The 20,208-nt window shown below is 34.0% G+C and overlaps 3 protein-coding genes across 4 annotated transcripts; 1 reads left to right on the forward strand and 2 right to left on the reverse strand.

Moving 5' to 3' along the window:
- Positions 1 to 1,229: 1,229 nt before the first annotated feature.
- Positions 1,230 to 7,021, reverse strand: LOC108196702 (galactokinase). Its single transcript, XM_017364105.2, has 12 exons — positions 6,506 to 7,021; positions 5,893 to 5,939; positions 5,111 to 5,205; positions 4,922 to 5,004; positions 4,412 to 4,480; positions 3,422 to 3,607; positions 2,806 to 2,940; positions 2,515 to 2,649; positions 2,125 to 2,195; positions 1,829 to 1,906; positions 1,601 to 1,742; positions 1,230 to 1,477 (listed from the first exon to the last, which is right to left on the reverse strand). The coding sequence occupies exons 1-12, from the start codon at positions 6,854 to 6,856 to the stop codon at positions 1,367 to 1,369; spliced, it is 1,503 nt and encodes a 500-aa protein (XP_017219594.1). The 5' UTR covers positions 6,857 to 7,021; the 3' UTR covers positions 1,230 to 1,366.
- Positions 7,022 to 12,935: 5,914 nt separating this feature from the next.
- On the forward strand, positions 12,936 to 15,507 carry LOC108195234 (beta-fructofuranosidase, insoluble isoenzyme 3). The gene is made up of 5 exons (XM_017362189.2): positions 12,936 to 13,795; positions 13,879 to 14,037; positions 14,485 to 14,732; positions 14,966 to 15,056; positions 15,151 to 15,507. The coding sequence occupies exons 1-5, from the start codon at positions 12,941 to 12,943 to the stop codon at positions 15,331 to 15,333; spliced, it is 1,536 nt and encodes a 511-aa protein (XP_017217678.2). The 5' UTR covers positions 12,936 to 12,940; the 3' UTR covers positions 15,334 to 15,507.
- Positions 15,508 to 19,034: 3,527 nt separating this feature from the next.
- LOC108193592 (transcription factor bHLH147) lies at positions 19,035 to 20,164 on the reverse strand. 2 transcript variants are annotated; one of them, XM_017360311.2, is made up of 2 exons: positions 20,004 to 20,164; positions 19,035 to 19,841 (listed from the first exon to the last, which is right to left on the reverse strand). In XM_017360311.2, the coding sequence occupies exon 2, from the start codon at positions 19,795 to 19,797 to the stop codon at positions 19,153 to 19,155; it is 645 nt and encodes a 214-aa protein (XP_017215800.1). In that variant the 5' UTR covers positions 19,798 to 19,841; positions 20,004 to 20,164; the 3' UTR covers positions 19,035 to 19,152. The 2 variants fall into 2 exon arrangements, with proteins under 2 accessions (XP_017215800.1, XP_063937907.1); XM_064081837.1 differs by having other exon boundaries at positions 19,035 to 19,853; positions 20,004 to 20,142.
- Positions 20,165 to 20,208: the final 44 nt, after the last annotated feature.

A 20,208-nucleotide genomic window follows, 5' to 3' on the forward strand; every position in this document is an offset into this window, starting at 1 on the left:
GTATTATTAACTACTCCACTCCACTTGTACACACAAATATGTATGCCACATTGCTACATCCTTATTTATACGTGCATGGATATTTGTTTTTATTCAAGCTCCACCGACACCAAACCTACGTCTCTTCCTTTTCTGTTTTCTGGTAAATAACCCAGGAATCTCTAGAATTACCATTGCGGTTCTTAAAATCTTGACACAATCTGAAACCTCACACGAATTCTTTAAGAAAATACAAATTAGGACTGGAAATTTATATTTCCAATATTTCGAATTGGATTTAAATTGAAAAACTCTGATCCGGTTGAAATTGACCCGGTTATACATGTATACTCGAATTCAACGCGACATTTATTTATATAATAATATATTATACTCCCTCCGTCCCCTCCATTTCTTTACACTTTCCTTCTTGGGGTGTCACATCCAATTCTTTACATTTCAAAACTTACCCAAAATAGTTAATGGGTCCCACCACTTCTTCACTTTTTTTTTCCTTTTCACACTACTTTTACTCCACTATCTTCTTTTTATACATTAAAAATCAATGGGTCCCACCGCTTCACCCACTTTTCCTTCTCTTTTCCACTATTTTATATATATTTCTTAAACTCCGTGCCCAACCCAAACGATAAGAAATGGGAGGGACGGAGGGAGTATTAATTATATATATTTATATTACAAAATTACACAGATTTATGGTATATTTGTATATTACTAAAATTATATGTATTCACATATAATTTCATTAAATAATTATTTACATAATTTTTAAAATATTATAACAAATATAACTTTAATAAAAAAATTATTAATTTTAATAAATTTCAGGAAAAAATGGATGGATCATGTTCAAATTAGTCAGAGGTCGAGTTCTGGTTGAATTTAAGTTGACTCAAGAATAGAACCGGATAAGATAACGAGTCGACGCTTCCCACCCCTACTATCCTAAATCAAAATAATCACTTTTTTAAAAAAGATACATTTAATCACTTTTTACCGACCAAAACATTCATGCCCACTAAACATTCACCAACAAATTGCAGCCCATTTCCAGTCCCAGGCATTTTTAAAAATCAAAATACATGTTTTACATATGCCCCAAAAATTTGGACGATTCCGCCTTCAAAAAAATAAATAAAAGGGATTTGGAAATGGTCCTACCAACGTTGAAGAATGGAAATGAAATTTTTGGGAAAAAAATATGGGCAATTTTATGGTACATTACAAAGGAGGGAAAACTAGCCAGACACTTGCTTAAAAGAGTAATGATAGAAATTTAGTGCAATTGCTCGCATTATGTTGTATTAACAATGATGCAAACAGAAGCTAAATAAGATACAACCCTTCGCTAAAAATTCTAAATAATCTAAAACTTGAAAATAGCAGCACCGCTTGAAGGCTTAGAAGCAAAAACATAAAGACCAAGATCATTCTTCTTGATCACCCCGTTGTCAATTCTTGATTTATAAAATTGTTCCTGCAACAAGTAAATTATACTGATGTTAGATTGTCAAAAACAATAACACTTCTACTTATTTAAGGCTTGAGAATTTTGGCACTCATTGAAACAGAAATTTTAACTGCAAATTAAAGGACTTACCTTCAAATTGAGGATAAACTGTGGGACAATACTCTCTTTCACTAACGCTACAGCACAACCACCCCATCCAGCTCCAGTGAGCCTTGCCCCAAAAGCACCATTATCTCTACATATCTGTACAAGTTCTTCCAGCTCCGGACAGCTACCATAATTATATATAATACGAGGGCGTTAATATAATTGTCTATTAAACCAATAATTGAATATGCACAGAAGTGCCTAACATACCTGCATTCATAAAGAACGCTACAGCTATGGTGGCTGTCATTCATAAGGTCACCAAGCTTCTTTAATTTGTCTTCTTCACTGCAATAATAACATCATGGTTTATGTTAAGCTTGTTGGCGAAAATCTAATTTCAAAAACTTATAGTTCTACAAAGTAAACAAGCGAAAACCCAAAACGATCTTAACAAAGTGCACTTAAGCGCTTGGAGCTGGTAGCATTATTTATCGTACTATCTTGAGAATCTGAGCAAATAAAAATCATGCATTAGACAATGCTGAGGTAAGACTATCACCAACCTTGAAGCTGCTGACACAGCATCCTTAAAATTAAATACACGCTTGGCTTCTGAGTAAACATGATAGGCTCTCTGGTAATAAGGTCAGTCAATATGCATTAGGATGCAATAATAACAACAAACAACAAGGAATGTAGTACAAATCTTATAACAGTATCATAGAAATAGAACCGATGTCTGTATGAGTCGATAACTAATAAGTTGGGAGGTAGTTAAAATATTCTTGTTTGGAGAAAATTTATATCAACTAGCTGACCAGTTCTCATGAAGTCAAGAAATTAATTAATAGTCAGAAGTTAAATAATAACCAATTTATAAACAAACCATTTAAAGAGTAGAATCATTACATCTGACCTCCACAGATATACAGAGGCCTGCTCAGATGAATTACCTGGAATAACTTAAAGTGGCTGGCAGCTTTAAGCACATCTAAAGAAGATGGAGAATTTGCAAAAACCTCAAGGAGCTTTTCACCAGTTATTTTTTCAATATCTTCAGATGTATATGGATCTTCATTCAATAGTTCCTATCACACAGGGACATTATAAGTTGATTGTGTCGGGGGAACTTTGTTTCTCACAAGCCAGGACAATTCTAATGGTATATGTAACCAATACTTGTAAAACAAACTCAATAAACTGAGACATGGTTAGTTCTTATGACCATAGGACAAAAATATTACCTTGACAGCAATACCAGGATCAGTAGACCCTCGACTATCTGCATATGCTACACACAATCCTTCAACATCAGAAAGAGTTTTCACTTCAGAAATTGCTTCTTGAGGTTCCTTCCCTAGCTTAATAGCAAGAACAATCTGCAGATACAGTATATCACATATAAATTAATTGTCAAAATTTAAGTCAACAATAATGACCCAGATGCAATATATATCTTTCTGACTTCTGAAAGCAGGACCAAGTAAGACACAAGTAGGTGCAAATAGAAGCAGTATACAGGACCGGATTATAAACCTAAGGTCGATAAACAAGGAATTAAAATTAAGCCAATACAAATACAGTTTTGAACTAGAGGAGCCTAACACACTCTACAAGTCAGCAAAAGTAGGAGGAATAGAATGTGCTAATTGTAATGCTCAGATAAAAAAAAAATGAATATAGAACTTTCTAAAATTGATCACATCCAGAAGAATTAAGAACAACACTGAAATTAACATTTATGTCATGAGAGCAGAACTATACACATATATAGAGATCTGAATACAGTAAATTGGAGATGGGGATCAATTTTTTTAAAGCAAGGGATGCATATATATGAGTAAATAAGATAAAACTTACAGCTGCTAGCCGGCATTCAACAACCCGGTTGTTGTAATTTGTAGCAGCTGTGACTGCTTTTTGTGATTCAGCTAATGAATGTGCTATCACAAAAGCCCCACAAGCTGGAAGTTGTACATCAGTTGCACGTATAGGGTTAAAATCAATCAGCTCTGCAAAACCAGCTTTGGCCATGACAGAAATAGCCTGCCGTATAAAGAAAGATACAAACCAGTTAAATACCAACCATGATGTAGCTGGAAAACTATTAAAGATTTATAGAACTGAACAGATCTATGGATGTGAACAAAAATGATTATACCGTGCACCACATGTTAACACAATAAATAAATGCTGATTACAGGTGTAATAATATTCATTCTACTGCAGTGACATAAACGGAGGACAACGGCATAGGAGCTCCTGGTCCATGGTAAAATAGTTGAACCATCTATAAACAGTCTTTTGGTAGGTTACTCACATATATTCACCCACAAAAAGAGTCGTCATCTATGATTTGCAGATTCTGCAGTTTAACAAAATATTTTCAACTCTGAAACAGATTAGTACAATCTAACAAATTGACATTGTGCAATATCCAGTTCCAGGACAACAAAAAGGCAATAAAAAGAATGAGCTTGAGAAAATAAAATGTATGTTCGCATCCAAAGAGGGACTGATTTAAAGTTTATTCACCTTGATGTGCCAGCTGATAAGTGATAACCAACATATACACAGCAGAAACAAATGCACGTATACCCAGCACTAGTGCTAGCAGATTAATAGCATTATATCAAACTTTGCTATATTTCTAACAGTCATCAGAGTTTTCATGCATTTGATACAAGTCAAACAAGGAATAACTTGCTCCGATCAAATATAAGATAACAGAATCCACATATAACTGTTATAGAAAGCTTAAAATGTTATATTAGGTTGTGAATGAAGCATGTTGCTAAAGAGGCTCGAGAACTTGCCCCATTTTTTGCTCTAGGAAGCAGCTATATTTACCTGATCCATGCCACCAGATTGTGTTCCAATGTGTCGCTCACAATCACAAGTAAGTTGAGCAAGCTCTTTCTGTGAAATAAAGGTATCGAAATGTATCAGGAAATTATAAAAGGCAAATTCAGGCATGCTTCCTTCTCATTTTCTAATGGTAATTACTAGTTAGAACCAGACTTTTGAGCATTCATCTATACACTATTCCCATCACTGTCTTAGAAGCTATAGCAGATGCAAACCAATTACAGATAAAGAATATTCACCAATTTTTTGCAAGTGGACAAGGTCCAAAAATAAAATGATTTTCTTCTGAAATTGACACTTAAGGCATAACCAACTAGATGGAGATTTATAAATCTTGTATCTATATTATTCATCAACAATATTGAACTTGACAGGGATAATGCTGCAGCAGCACAGTAAGCGATACTTCAGCAATCCAAACAGCTCTTTTTGATAAACAAGAAGGGCCGGGATGATTAAGGGTTCATAAGAGGTTAAGGAAAAGTACAGTACCTTCGCCAAACTAACATCGAAGGCAGCCATGATAGCAATCGTAGAAGAGCATACGAATGCTGCAGAGCTTGACAATCCAGATCCTGTCGCAAAACAATGAGAGAATTACTAAATCAAGAAAATTTCCGCATCACCTAAAAGAATAGTTGGACCCATGTGATTAATATGGTAAAAGTGCAGAAAGTATACCCGTTGGAACTGTCCCATCAATTAAAACGTCAAGTCCTACTGGCGGACCAACTTCAAGTCCCTTTGTTTTAGCATACTCGTAAAATCCCTTGTACCTGCAAAGAGGAGCATTAGCAGAAATGAGAAAGTATAGTTCTTTGTAAATTAAGAAAGTTTTGCAGTTACAATCAATATTCAAAACTTTATATGTAGATGTTCGCATAGTTTAGGTCCTCTAAACATTTCCTCGCATCAAATAAATAATTTTTATAACTTCAGGCCAGCGGGCTCCCCACAATTTGAGTAGCCAGTACTGGTACCATATGAAGTCACATAAGTTTTGATTCGCCCAACATGTCACAAAATTACTCATATGCCAAATTAATATGTATTTCTAAAATATCCTGTTTCATGTTTAATCTCAAGAATGAGTCTTGAATGCATTTTAAAGATGTAACATGACACCTTATACAAACATACTTGTGACTGAAAAGAGTGTCTATAAGAAAATTAAGTCTAGTATAAGGAGAAAGGAACATAAACTTAAACAATAATGTACTTCTAAATCCAGTTCTGTGAAGTCCTATAGATATGAGCGATATTATCCAAATGCCTTCCAGAAAAATAATCTCGATAATGGAAAAACTTAGCACTTCAATTTTTATAGCTTTTACAGCTCATATCACCTAACATCTCAATTACGACATAATCAATTAGACCTATTAAGTACAACCTCACAGGTCTCACACAAACCTAAATAGTGTCAACAGAAATGCTTAATTCATAAAGGTCTATATTCTTACCCGCAGATGAAGTAATGTCCCCATCTATGATTTTTCAAATCGATCTCCTGCATACACACACATAGCAATAGTAATAATCAGCACAATTACAAATTAAATTGTTATCAACCTGTCAAATCAAATTCATTTTAGTACTCTTAAAACTTCTTCAGTCAAAATTAATCACCAAATCCATAACATGCTCAAAAAGTCAAACTATACAAAAACACCCCTACATACAAAAATACATAACACCTCAATAAGTATGAAAATATATATCAACATAATTAATTTACCGAGATGATCAACGTCAAAATTTCGGGATCACATATATTGAAACAGATTTTTTTTATATTTAAGATATCGTGATAAATAACACATAATCATATCCATAAATTCATTAACCTCAGAGATAAAAAAAAATACACTATCTATTATGTTAAGACCAAGAAGGCAAGAAATTTACAAATTTATTCGGATGGTCAAAAATACACTACTGAATCTACTAAAATAACACTACAAAAACATAACACATTAAAATCTCTACAAATTACTAAAGAAAACACCCTACTTTAGTATCGAAAATCTACAAATTTATCAAGATAATTAATTAATCGAAATTTAGTTGTAATACCTGAGTAGGATCAGCAGGATAAGTACACATATCATACTTATCATTAACATTAGCAATCCTAATCACCTTCTCTCCATCCCTACCCTCACGCTTTCGAATCGCAACAATCGTATCCTGTCTAATAGCCATCGGCAACACCGAGTAGCCTTCATAATCGATATGTTCTCCAATTAAGTTCACTCGACCAGGCGATCGAGCGAAAACATCGGGATTACTCCCGAAAAACTCGGAGAATTTAGACTTCACGGCGGCGAATCGAAGCTCTGCTTCTTCGAGTTGCGATCCGCTGCCGTACACTGGCTCGAGCTTCGAGTAGGTTGGGACTGGGAGCTCTTCGTGGTTCGTCGCCATTGTTGTGTGATCAAAAAGGTGTTTTTGTGTATGTATACGTGTGTGTATATATTTGAATCTTATCTATATGTAACAGACAAACTAAGGAAGATGAAGGCTGACGTGTACTTTGGATTATATGTTATCCGTACGTCTATGTTAAAACTAAACTGAATAAATACAGTGGATGTATAAATAGTTGTATTTAATATGGGTTTTTGTTTAATTAGATTTCTTTTAGAATTATAAAATATTAAGGGCTTTTTTTTATATGTACCCAACTTTGTGAACTTCTTTGCAAGATATTATGTTCTTCTAAATCAAATTGTGAAAATATGATTTTAGTTAAAAAATTTTACAAAACTACAATTCAACTAGCTGCAAGTGCTTGCAACCATCTAAATCATATCAGCAAACTTTTGCAAACAACATTGCTATTCACCCAACATACACAAGCAACCAAAATCAACCCTTGGCGAGGCCAGAAGCAACTATAATCAACTGGATTCATCAACTGATTTCAATTTCGGAGATCAACTATGCAATTTGTGGGTCTAGTTTACAAAAATCTTTTTTCATATTTGTCTCTTCAATGTATCACTTTTCAATTTTCATCTACTACCGACAATCGCAAAGATGAGAGAGAAAACCTCATCAGAAAAAATGGAGATCTTAGAACTGGTGATATCATCTCACGGCTTGACGGCGGTATTGATGACGGCGATATCATCTTTACCTCCGATTGATTTTCTCAGGTTTTCTGATTCAACAACATCATCAAATACCATACCATACGTACTCAGTATATCCCGCTTAGAGCAGGGTCTGAGTAGGGTAAAATGTACGCAGCCATGCCCCTACCGTTAAAGTATAGATGCTGTTTTCGTGAAGACCCCCGACTTAGTGCACGATAAATAAAATAGTGTGTGATACAATATGACTATAATACCTTAGCCCAAGGCCTTCTTCACATGGGACTTACCTAAACATTCCCCATTGTCAATGGTGAAGTCCGGTGGAGGAAACGAACGGAAAAATCAAGAACCATCATTGTCACTTGTAAGTGGTGAAGTCCTGTGGAGGAAAATAACGGAGAAATCAAGAACCATCATTGTCATGGATTGTAATGTTGAAGTCCGCTAATTTGATGTGAAATGGAACCACTACCATACAGGCGACGGTTATAAAGGCATGTAAAAAAGTGAAGTTACATACGGTGGTAGTTTTCACATATGTTGCTCTAGCGTTGACTCGATGTCCATATAAACCTAAGTAATTATTTTATACTGACGAGTTTTCATTACGAGGAAACTCTAACGAGTTTGGAAAACTAAACAGGGGTGACCCCTCAGAAATTTATGCAGATCATACTTTTGTCAACCACATCATCAAATATAAAGAGTTAATTCACGTGTTGGAAACACAAATCAAAACAAGAATATGTGTTAGCCAATATGTGTTAGCCTTCTCCAAGAAAGCGTTGCAGTTGTAATCGCATCAGTGAAATGAGAGGAAATAAGAGTAAAGTCCACCTCCAACACCTAACCCGTATATTTAAAAATATAATACAACTAAACCGTAGATATATATGTAAATAAGAAGTATAAACTTAAAACAAAAGTAATATGGTAGTAATTTTAGAAAAAAGAAAGAAAAAGCAGTATTTGTGACAAATTTTCTATCATCATTATATAATAATTGGCAACAAAACATTTCTGGTGAATGTGTTTAAAAATTTCATGTAACAAAATATTGGGAGCTGTTTTTTGCTTCTTTTTTTTTAATATTTCCTCCATCTTATAAATATTAGCTGACTTATTATTTAATCTCTCATAAAATTGTCTGGATTTTAAACACATTTTCAAACCACATCTGATACACTGGACTACTAATATGAGTATAGATTTTGAGATAGTCAAGAGTTCCAAATGTTAATGCTTTGCTTGTTAACAACTATACGAATTATTTATTCACAAAAACCAGGCTAATAAATAAATTTTATTTTAATTTGTTTTGAATATAAAAACATCACTCCATAACCAACCACTCTTTGTATAAAATGAAAAAGAATTTGAATTCCCTTCAAAACTTATCAACTCAATTGACAAAAATTAGACTAATGAACAAGTTTGAATGTGAAATTAAATTTCCCTCCGATAATAATAGTTAGCTAGCCTTTGAAAAAATGAAAAAAATTTAAACTTACCCAAGACATATCAAATGTTTTTCCAATGAAAATTCATTTTCCTTATATCTAAATTCTATATGAATTACTAAAAAAGCAAACTCATGTAATCATCATTTTGTTTACACAAAATATTTGTTCAGAATAACTTGAAAGAAATGAAAGATAATTTCATTTCTCCAAATAAAACTTCAGCACGAATCAGCTCCCTTGCCTCCCACACACTTCTCCAAATAAAATTTCGATTGTTGCCCAGCGTCGAATTCAGAAAGTTAGTCGAGGGAAAGTAACGAGCATTTAACAGTCTACTAACCAAGTTGTTCGGTTTAGTGAGGAAGCGCCTACTTTGTTTACCAAGTAAGGCCATGTTGAAGTCTCGAAAATTTCGAAAACCAAAGCCCATAGTTGATTTATGTTTACATAATCGATCCGAACCCATCAAATGTATCCCCTAGTGCCATCAGATTTCGAGCTCTACCAGTATTTGGATATAATTCTCTCTATGTCTTTTGTAATTTTTAATGGCAAGAGAAAAACGCTCATAACATAATTGGGAATCGTTTGAGTAACCGATTAATCTGGACATCTTTGCCAGGCTTTGAACTAAGTTTACCATCCCAAGTTTCCACCCTCTTCTTGACTTTGTCCTTCAAAAAAACTGGTGATGTCGATTTGTTTCTACCCAATATATTTGGAAGGCCCAAGTATGTACCACGATCATCTGCCTCCTGTATTCTTAGTGTGTCACATATTAGCGTTTACTACTGTTTCCCATGTTTGTGCTGAGAAAAACCGATGATTTGAAGGTGTTTATCTTTTGCCCTGTTGCACCCTCAAAAATTTTCAACATATTCAACACATTTTGAGCTTCCTCTACATTAGCCTTACAGTATAAGTAACTGTCATCAGCAAAAAACATATGTCATCAATCCTCATGTTTGTGCACTTGAAATAAGATTTAAAGATCAATGTCAAGAAATCACAACCATTACAACATATGCTTTCAAAACAAGTTCACAAATATTAAAACAACTTATAATATTTTAGATATTATATATGATATGAAATTTGATCATAATGTGAAAGTCAAGTACAACAAAGTCTTGAGATTTAAAGAAAAATCTGAAAAAAAAACTTTAACTAACACATAAGCTAAGTTGTATTTTATTTGTATATGTTGTACACTACAAATGCACATTGTATGAGTGAAATTAATGTATATACATTGTAGTCATTGAGTACATATTTCTAAATTCAATATATAGAGACACATTGTTGGTTGAGCGACAAAATATTCCGAAAAGCATTGGCGATATTTGCTTGGGAGAATGATCTATAATTTATTTATATCCTTTTATTATTTTATATGCATCGAATATAGATGGGGAGAATGTATTATTTGAAATTAAATGATATTCTAAGAGATGAAATATGTAATTGAATTTTTGGAATCCAACTCAGAATTTATTTTGAGTTTTTGAAAATATAAATTTTTGCAAACTTATCTTTTATCATACAAAAATATGATATGATTTTATGATTATTTTTCATAAAATATTGTTTTGCAATTAAATGTAGCATAAATTACAGAGTAGTAACTGAACTTTACCCGCTTTTACATTTTGGTGGCCAAAATTTCAAATTTCCAATATAGTGGTCGAGCATTGCTTTTAAGATAACTTTCCTATTATATTCATTTTTGTGTTATGTAACCAACGTTATGTATGATTTTATATCATTTAAATAAAAGTATATATGATTATTATATTCATTATTTGATAAAATTAACAAATGAAAATTTTGATTTTTCAAGCATTTCACCAACCTATATGTGAACCTGGTTAAGGTGGGTTAGAATATCTCCAACCATACAATTTTTTTATGAAAATAGTTTAATAATTATAAAATAAAAAAATTTAGCCAACAGGTCGAAAAACTCAACTCCAACCATGCTCAGCTGTTGTCTATAAATTTAGCCAACCTCCTATGGATGACTAAATTTGTCGAACATCTACAGGTCTGTAAGAAATCTGTAGGAAGATTGCACATCATTTATTACCATATTGAACTGATATATTCTATTTTAACAATCTAAAATATTAATAACATATTATTTTTGAATTATAACCAACCAATATAACCAATACCATTGAAGCAAAATATCTTACAGGTTCAACAAATTTTACATAATGTCTTACAGGTTCCATTTAGCCAACGATTATAGCCAACGCCGTTGGAGATACTCTAATTATGTAAAATTTGTCGAAGCTGTAAGCCATTTTGCTGCGATGGTACTGGCTATATTGGTTGGCTATATTTCAGAAATAGTAAGTTATTATTTTTTCAAGTTATTATAAATACAATGTATATTATCATATGGTAATAAATGATACGAAATCTTGCTACAGATATTACCACAGGCATGTAGTGGTTGGCCAAATATAGCCAACATCAATTGGTTGGCTATATTTTTAAACGAGGATTATGTGTGGTTGGATCGAGTAAATTTCACACATTATCTGTAATTTTTATTTATGATATAATTTAATGAATTTTAGATAAGGGTTTTGATGAATTGAAAATGCTCTTATATAATTAATAAAATGAAATTAATCATAATAGGAAACTAAATCTTCTCATCCTATCCATATACCCAATTATTATTTGATTTGTTCCCACAATAAAGATTTCTTCCCTATATCCATGCCATTCATCGATCCGCACTGAAGTTCCAAAATCAAAGGAGTTCTTGACTTAATTTATCTTCGATTTCTTCTTATCATTATCAACATATATTCTCTCTACCTCCTTTATATTCTATACTTTTATTCAAAAAATATCTTTTTTTCAATGTAAAGAAATCATCATTCTTGCTCATTCATTAGAATTTTTCCAAAAAGAATAATAAATAAAAGTATCTATTATGCAAATTTTACTAGTAATCAATGTAAAAAAGTAAAGTATTATCTAAAAAGGATAGACCGTGTATATAAATATATCATTCCCTTGTTATTTGATCTTGCACACGAATAATGGCACGAACAAAGATTTTAGTCTTTTCTTCAGACTCTTCCTTATTCTTACTATCAATTTTTTCGTTCATCTTCTTAAATATAAATGGCGTCGATTCAACTCACCGGGTTTTTCCGGAACTCCAATCTATTTCGGCTGTTGATGTCAAGCTAGTGCATAGAACTGGTTATCATTTTCAGCCTCAGAAACACTGGATCAACGGTACGTATATAAATCTCTGGATCCTTGCATGGACACTCATTCATGCATGCATCTCAAATATTTATGCAGCATGAGCCACAAAACCACAAATTGAAAAGAGTCTAGCTTAGCTAGCCCTGAAAAGTTTGTGATTCTTTTTCTTTTGTTTTAGATAGTTGATTTCGAATAACTGGTAAATTTTATTATTAAACATTTAAACCCTGATCTTCGTAAATTATTTTTGACGGATCTAGTATTCAAGCCTTGGAGGCGCCAAGCAAATTTTCAGAAAACATCTGTATATTTTTAAATTTTGTAGGGGCAATTTTATAATTTTGTAAGATTTAGAATGGTGAAAAGATGAAAAATTATTTTGGGATGGACAACTATTTACGTGTCTCTTATTAAATATGTCCCGTGTATTTGTGTTGCTAAGTTCATGTGTTTGTATTTAGTGGATTCAGGGTTCTGGTATTTAGTTATGAATTTAGTTAATACACTTGGTTGAATATATTTGTGAAAATCTCATAAATTCAGTATCGAATTCTAATATTATTTTTATTTTTTGCATATCGGTGAATGCACAAAATGACTCTCAGATCCCAATGGTAAGTTCTTGATTTACAAATCTTGAAATGTCTAAATATTCAACTATTGATCATGCTAATTGCTTATGTAATTTTTATATTTTGAGATTTTCAGGACCAATGTTTTACAAAGGTTATTACCATCTCTTTTATCAGTACAATCCCAAAGGTTCTGTCTGGGGAAACATTGTATGGGCTCACTCTGTTTCAAAGGACTTGATCAATTGGATTGCACTTGAGCCGGCAATCTTTCCATCAAAACCATTTGATCAATACGGTTGTTGGTCCGGATCAGCCACCATTCTTCCGGGCAATAAGCCTGTAATACTATACACTGGTATAGTATCCCCTGATCCTGAAAATGCCCAAGTCCAGAACTATGCAGTTCCTGCTAATTATTCGGATCCTTTTCTTCGTGAATGGGTGAAACCAGACAACAATCCTTTGGTTGGTGTCCATACCGAAAACCCATCTGCATTTCGTGATCCTACTACTGCATGGTTTGATGGTGGCCACTGGAAAATGTTGGTTGGTAGCAGCAGAAAACACAGAGGAATTGCCTATTTGTATCGGAGTAAAGACTTCAAGAAATGGAAAAGGTCCCCCCATCCTTTACATACTAAAGCCGAGACAGGAATGTGGGAATGTCCTGATTTTTACCCCGTGACTCCAAGAAGTGAGGACGGATTGGATAATTCCAAAATGGGGAGGGGTATTAAGCATGTGTTGAAGGTTAGTCTGAATTCGACTAGATATGAGTACTACACAATTGGAAGATATAACCGCGTCAGGGATTTTTATGTTCCGGACAACACTTCAGTTGATGGCTGGGCAGGATTGAGATATGATTATGGCAACTTTTATGCTTCAAAAACTTTCTATGATCCAATTAAAAAGAGAAGGATCTTGTGGGGTTGGGCTAATGAGTCAGATAGTCAGATTGATGATGTTCAAAAGGGCTGGGCTGGAATTCAGGTAATTTTAATAAATTCTATCTGAAATTCTTGTGCTAGTCTTGCCTCAGAAATATAGTGCTCACTACATACCCATTCTTATAGCTAATTCCAAGAAGAATTTGGCTGGATCCAAGCGGAAGACAGTTGGTCCAGTGGCCGATTGAAGAAGTAGAAGGACTGCGAGGATCAGAGCTACACATGAGAAATCAGAAACTTGATATGGGAGTTCATGTTGAAGTAACAGGAATTACAGCTGCACAGGTATGTTTACATCTGAAAAATGACAGTAAATTAAGTTACACAAGCATAAACATTACAAGAGCATCTCCAACGGTGTGGCTAAAAATAGTTGGCTAAATTGGACATGTAATATATTATATAAAATTTGCTGATCATGTAAGACAATTTGCTTTGATGGTACTGTCTATATTTTCAAAATGGTATGTTATTATTATATCAATTTATTTAATATAGAATATATCATTTTAATATAATAATGGATGATGTAGAATCTTGCTACATGTCTCTAAAGATTGGTCAAATATAGCTAACATCACAAGATTGTCTAAAATTATAGACAAAAGAATACCCTGTTGGAGTTCAATTTTATTATAAATTTTATTTATTTAAAGACTCGGCATGGTTGGAGATGCTGTAACCTTGGTGCATCATTTTTCATAATGCATTCCATATTTTGTGTCTACTCAGGCCGATGTTGATGTGACGTTTTCATTCAAGAGCTTGGAGAAAGCGAAGTCATTTGATCCTGAATGGAAAAACTTAGACGCTCAGGATGTCTGTGACTCAATGGGATCAACCATACAGGGTGGTCTTGGTCCATTTGGGCTATTGACATTGGCTTCGAAAGATTTAGAAGAATATACACCCGTCTTTTTCAGAATTTTCAAGGCTGAAGATCAGAAGCTTAAAGTTCTGATGTGTTCTGATGCAAAAAGGTAGCTTCAGCTCCCTCCCTCCCTCCCAAAGTTATTCAAAAAATTATTAACATGGACTTATTTATCAATACTTTGTATTGCACTAAGTCGGGGGTCTGAACGGAAACAGCCTCCCTATTCTTTAGAGTAGGAGCATGGTCTGCGTACATTTTCCCCTTCCCAGACCCTGCTCTAAGCGGGATATACTGGGTTGGTTTGGTTTGGTTTATTTATCAATGTTGTTTGTTCCGAAGGTCGTCTTTGGCTGAAGGATTGTACAAGCCATCGTTTGCAGGATTCGTCGATGTCGATTTGAGTGATAAAAAAATTTCTCTCAGAAGTCTGGTAAGCACCATTTTTATGAACATTTTACTCTAATCTGCATTTCTGCATATATGAATATATTGTGATTTTTATTGTTGTGTTTGATTTGATACAGATTGACAATTCAGTGGTTGAAAGTTTTGGGGCTCAAGGAAAAACCTGCATATCATCAAGGGTTTATCCAACACTGGCAATTTACAACAATGCTCATTTATTTGTTTTCAATAATGGAACAGAGCCCATCACTGTAGATAGTTTGGATGCTTGGAGCATGAATTCTCCTTCTGAGATGAACTAAAATGCACGAAGATTGATTTAACAGGATTTTAATACTATTTAGTGATTATGGAATTTTAGTTCATTTTATTCCAAAAGAAATATTGTTATAGGTCTTTTTTTCTTGAGTTTTCTAAACATTCCAGATATTTTGAATTCTTTTTGATTAAGTTTAAAAAAAATTAGGATTTATCGATTATATTCCAATTCAACTAAAAATCTTTGATTTATCCCAAAAAATCTTTGATAAATTTATTATAAATTCTGAATTGATAGATCAACTAATTAATTTAATTTCAATCATTTTAAATTATCACGTTAATAATATCGTCTTACTTTTATAGATCCATCATACCGATCGTGTTCGTGCTATATATAAATCAGGGTTTTCTTTAATATAACATATTTATGATTTTCCTTTATCTATAGAATTTTCTTCTATCCCAAAATTTATCATATTATGTAGTTAAAATGTAAAATAGGTTAGTTAAAATGTAAAATAGGGTCGCGCTCAAAAGATAACCAGTCCTTAAAACAAAACCAGAGAACCACTAACGTTTTATTGCAGAATTCGAAATTTTAAATAAATTTTTAGAATTTAAATCTAAATACATGTGTGTTTTTTTATGTTTTTTCATCGTTATGTGTGTTTAAAAATAATTTTAAATATAATACATAAATATTGACATTTTTTGCATGTGAAGTTATGCGACAGAACCTTAACTCCTAAGAGCAAGTCCAATAGGTGTGCTAAATCAAGTCTTAAATCCAAAAATAGGGAATATGGGATAAAATTGCACTCCAACACTATGCTAGTGATGTGCTAAATCACTAGCACATGCCTCCCCTTCCCTATTTTTAGAATATGCTAGCCACTTCTACTATTTGTTTCATTAAAATATTCATTTCCCTCTCTCCTCCACATCATTTCTCTCTCTCTTTTTTTCCTCTTCCCCTCTTTTTTAATATTATTATAATAATAGGGAATGGATGTAGGGAGTACTATTGGAGCTCATGTGCTAAATCTTGTGCTAAATCACTAAGACATATTATTTTATAATATTTTTAGGGAACCTCTTAGCATAGTGTTGGACTTGCTCTAACTAATATTAAAAATAAGATAAGGGTTCTCTGATTCTCTCTGATGGTTCTATTCTGAACATGACCCATGTAAAATAACATCTCTTTATAAAACTATCATGAAGATGTGATTCTTCATGCTGAAATTTGTAACAAGTTCATGCAAAAAGCTCAAAACAGCTTTTTCCAAAAATATGGGAAAAGCTGCTTTTGCCGTTCAGAAAAGCTGTTTTTAGATTTACCAAACATTTATCAAACAGTTTTTCCCCTGAAAAAACTGTTGTTGCGGTCTGCACCAACCGCAAACAGTAAATCACAAACATTTAAAATGCGCCAACCTATTTTGATATTCGTCTTTAATCACAAATTTTGTGTTACGACAAGGAGGACATTCCCCTTCGGAGGCAAATTAAATTTGACTAATTTGATTATTGATTGTGAGAACTGGAAGGAGAGCATAAAGGCACATGGGCACACATGGTGCGCATGAAATTTATGAATGCAAACAGTGCTGTCATTTTGCTGACTTTCAAATCCAATCCTTCATTGTCCCCTTAAATGCATACGTGCAACATTGCAAGTGGTCCATCCACTTCAATCATCATCTCCTCCCCTCTAACTAAACCTTTCAAGCAAAGCATCTACATCCTCATCTAATTTTCCATCTTTCATCAAAATTATAACCACTCATGTCAACACATTCATAGATTTTTGCCACCACAAAAATCAAAACGAATTTCAAAATCGGTTTTTCTAGGTGTGCTCGTAGACACATGTTAAGTACCAACTCTCATGAAAATGATTTAATTTGATCGGGTGAAACTGATGTGAATGCATGGGTCGTCAACATTTAATATTCATCCACCAATCAAAAGTTAGTATTCTCATGGGAGTTGGTGACTATTGTGTGTTATAAGCACATCATTGAAAATTCATTTCAAAATTAACGGAATCAGAATTCCAAATAATTACAGATCAAATACAAATTTTATCTGCTTATTAAGATAATCGAAACCGCTAAAAATCGAGAAAAATAGTAAACAAGTGACAAAGTCACAGTTTGTCAGTGAGGGTGAGTGAGGCTGTTTTAAGGGATGGGTTTTGTCCTTGCATTCCCTAAATCAGGGAAAAACCAACTCTCATGCAAAGCACTGTTTACTATTCCATCTCCCCCTACACCCTACCTCACATGCCACCCACATTGAACCAGACATAATGCCAGCTCCATCACCTATATGTATAATATTATATTTACCAGCTCATGGATGTAGGGACAGCATAACAAAGATTACATGATTTGTACCACAGTCCATTCAATTGTTTTGGACAAACTCTAGTTTAGAATGTTGATAGCAGCAAGCAAGCAGTGGGATATTTACAATACAGTAGTACTATTGCATTATTGCATTATTAGGCATTATTGCATTATTAGGCTGGCCTATTTATGAGATTCCCTATTCAAACAATTGCAACTCAGGACAAAAATCTAATCAACATCTATCTTTGTAACCAATGACACCTTGAATAACCTACTTTTTTATCTACCACCAAAGGATATGTCATTTTCACCTTGACAGTTTATCTTGCTTAAAGTGCATCCTCTCTCAGTAAAAACTGAAAGTAAGCATGATATTATACTACTACTTCTTCACTTTAAATATGGAATAATTATTTTCTTTTATGTTGTTTACTGTACAAAAAAGGAAAGTGACACTAATAAACAGGTCTTGAAATACCTTCTTCAGGCCAACTCCACAGTCCACACAAGAACACTGCTCAAAAAAAGGATTCTCATAAAGTAAAAACAAATTGATTGGTTTCAGATAAACTTCAAAACATGAAACAGATAACCAGTGATACAGAGTCACAAAATAACAATACTGAATTGTTATTGGGATCTTAAAAACACAACCAAAGATCCTCCAACTGTAAATGATAAAAAGTTTGAAGCTTCTTATCAACCACTGTTAACACTACAAATTTTGGTTTCCTACAGGGTAGGAAAATGGGTATTAATTACAACTTAATTAATAATAATAGACCCTATTTGTATGCATGAATATACCAAATCAAATCATTTCAAACTGCCGTGTCAACATTTTGTAACAAATTTCATACACAATTTGAAACCTGCAACACTACTCTTAACCTAATAACCTTAGAAATGTAAGCAGAACAGAAATACTGAGTACAAAGTCGATCAGTTTGACCTTGATTTAGTATAGTTTACAATCTCAGGGTAAGCTTCAACTCAACGAAAACAATTTATCAATTTAAGGTCACCTAGGATAATCAAGAACGAAATATGAAGTCCAGTTCAAGAAGTCAAAAACCCACTAATTCAGTTTGTTCAGCCTTAAATTGTAAAAATATTGAGTTGGTCGAACAAAGCTTGAACTTCGTTGAGCTCAACTTGACTCGTTTACTATTCCTAGACAACAAACTTACCAGACTCGATTTGATAACAAAAATTCGAACTCTACCCGACTCGTTTACTATTCCTAGACAATAAGCTTATCAGACTCGTTTCGACAAGAAAGTTCCACCTCTAAACCAATATAACTAAGACTCGTCTCGACTCGGATCCTAATTAGCCTCTTATAGTTTCACGCATTTGCCATCCTACACCCCACACACCACACAAAAATTCAACTATTCAAAATTTAAACCGATAAGATCAACTGTACCAAACACTTAACAATCAAATGTTCAATTTGGATCACAGAAAAACGTAAAAATAAAAAATATAAAGAAAACAATATTAACAGCTCATAGAAGGCAGGGAACTAGAACCAGCAGCCGAAGTGGAACCACCGGAAAGAAGCTCAGCCAACGCAGCCATCGCGCGAACCTGCATCTCAAGAGCAGCAATATAATCACTCGCTTCTTCCAAAACAACGGGAAGCGATTCCTTCCTACATCCAGGCACTAATCGCCCGAGAAACCGAGCTTTTCGCTGAACAGCAGGTAAATTCTTGGATTTCAGCCTCAACACGCTGACTTTCGCCTTCTTAACAGACTTATTCGCATCACTTCCAGGCACAGCCACTCTCCGCCTCCGTAAATTTTTACTGAATTTCATTTTTAACCGATTAGTGAGAATTGCGCGGCTCCACCTGGTCTTTCCTTTGGCCGTGGCGGCGAGGACTCGATCAGCTGCTTCGCGCACCGCCTTGCCTCGACGCGGCACGGAAGCGGCGGAAGAGTCCTCGACGCGAATGTGTCGGAGAGCTTGGAGGAGTTTGGAGGAGTATATTTGTTGTTGCGAATCGGATTTCCAGGGGATTTGATTGTTGTTAGGGTTTTGAGATTGATTTCTTGTGATTTGGCTGAGTTTCTTCTTCTTTTTGCGCGATTCACGTGTTGTTGATGATGTTACAGGATTTGATATCAGAGTTGACGCCATGGATTCGATTCGATTAGGTAGAATCGAATTGTAAGTATGTATAGCTGTGGATGAAGATGGAGATTCAATCAGATGAGAATAATATGAATAAGAATCAGGAGAATCGAGAGATTCGTAAGAGAATTTACTTGATCTAAAACTGACAACTAATAAAATTAAAATGATCGATGCATAGCAAACACATAAACGAGAGAGAGATATATTACCTTTCGGAGATTCCGGCGATGAAGTATAGGTGTCGATGGTGGATGTGTGAGCGGAGAGAGAGAGAGAGAGAGAGGGAGAGAGCGAGAGAGATTGATTTAGAGAGAGGGGACGGTGTGTGTTAGTGGAGGCTTTAAAGGGAGACTTGCTAATCTGCTTTGTTGTTTTATTGCTTGCATTTTATTGTATTCCATTATTAATTGTGTA

This window comes from Daucus carota, chromosome 7 (assembly GCF_001625215.2).
Source record: "Daucus carota subsp. sativus chromosome 7, DH1 v3.0, whole genome shotgun sequence".
Taxonomy (NCBI): domain Eukaryota; kingdom Viridiplantae; phylum Streptophyta; class Magnoliopsida; order Apiales; family Apiaceae; genus Daucus; species Daucus carota.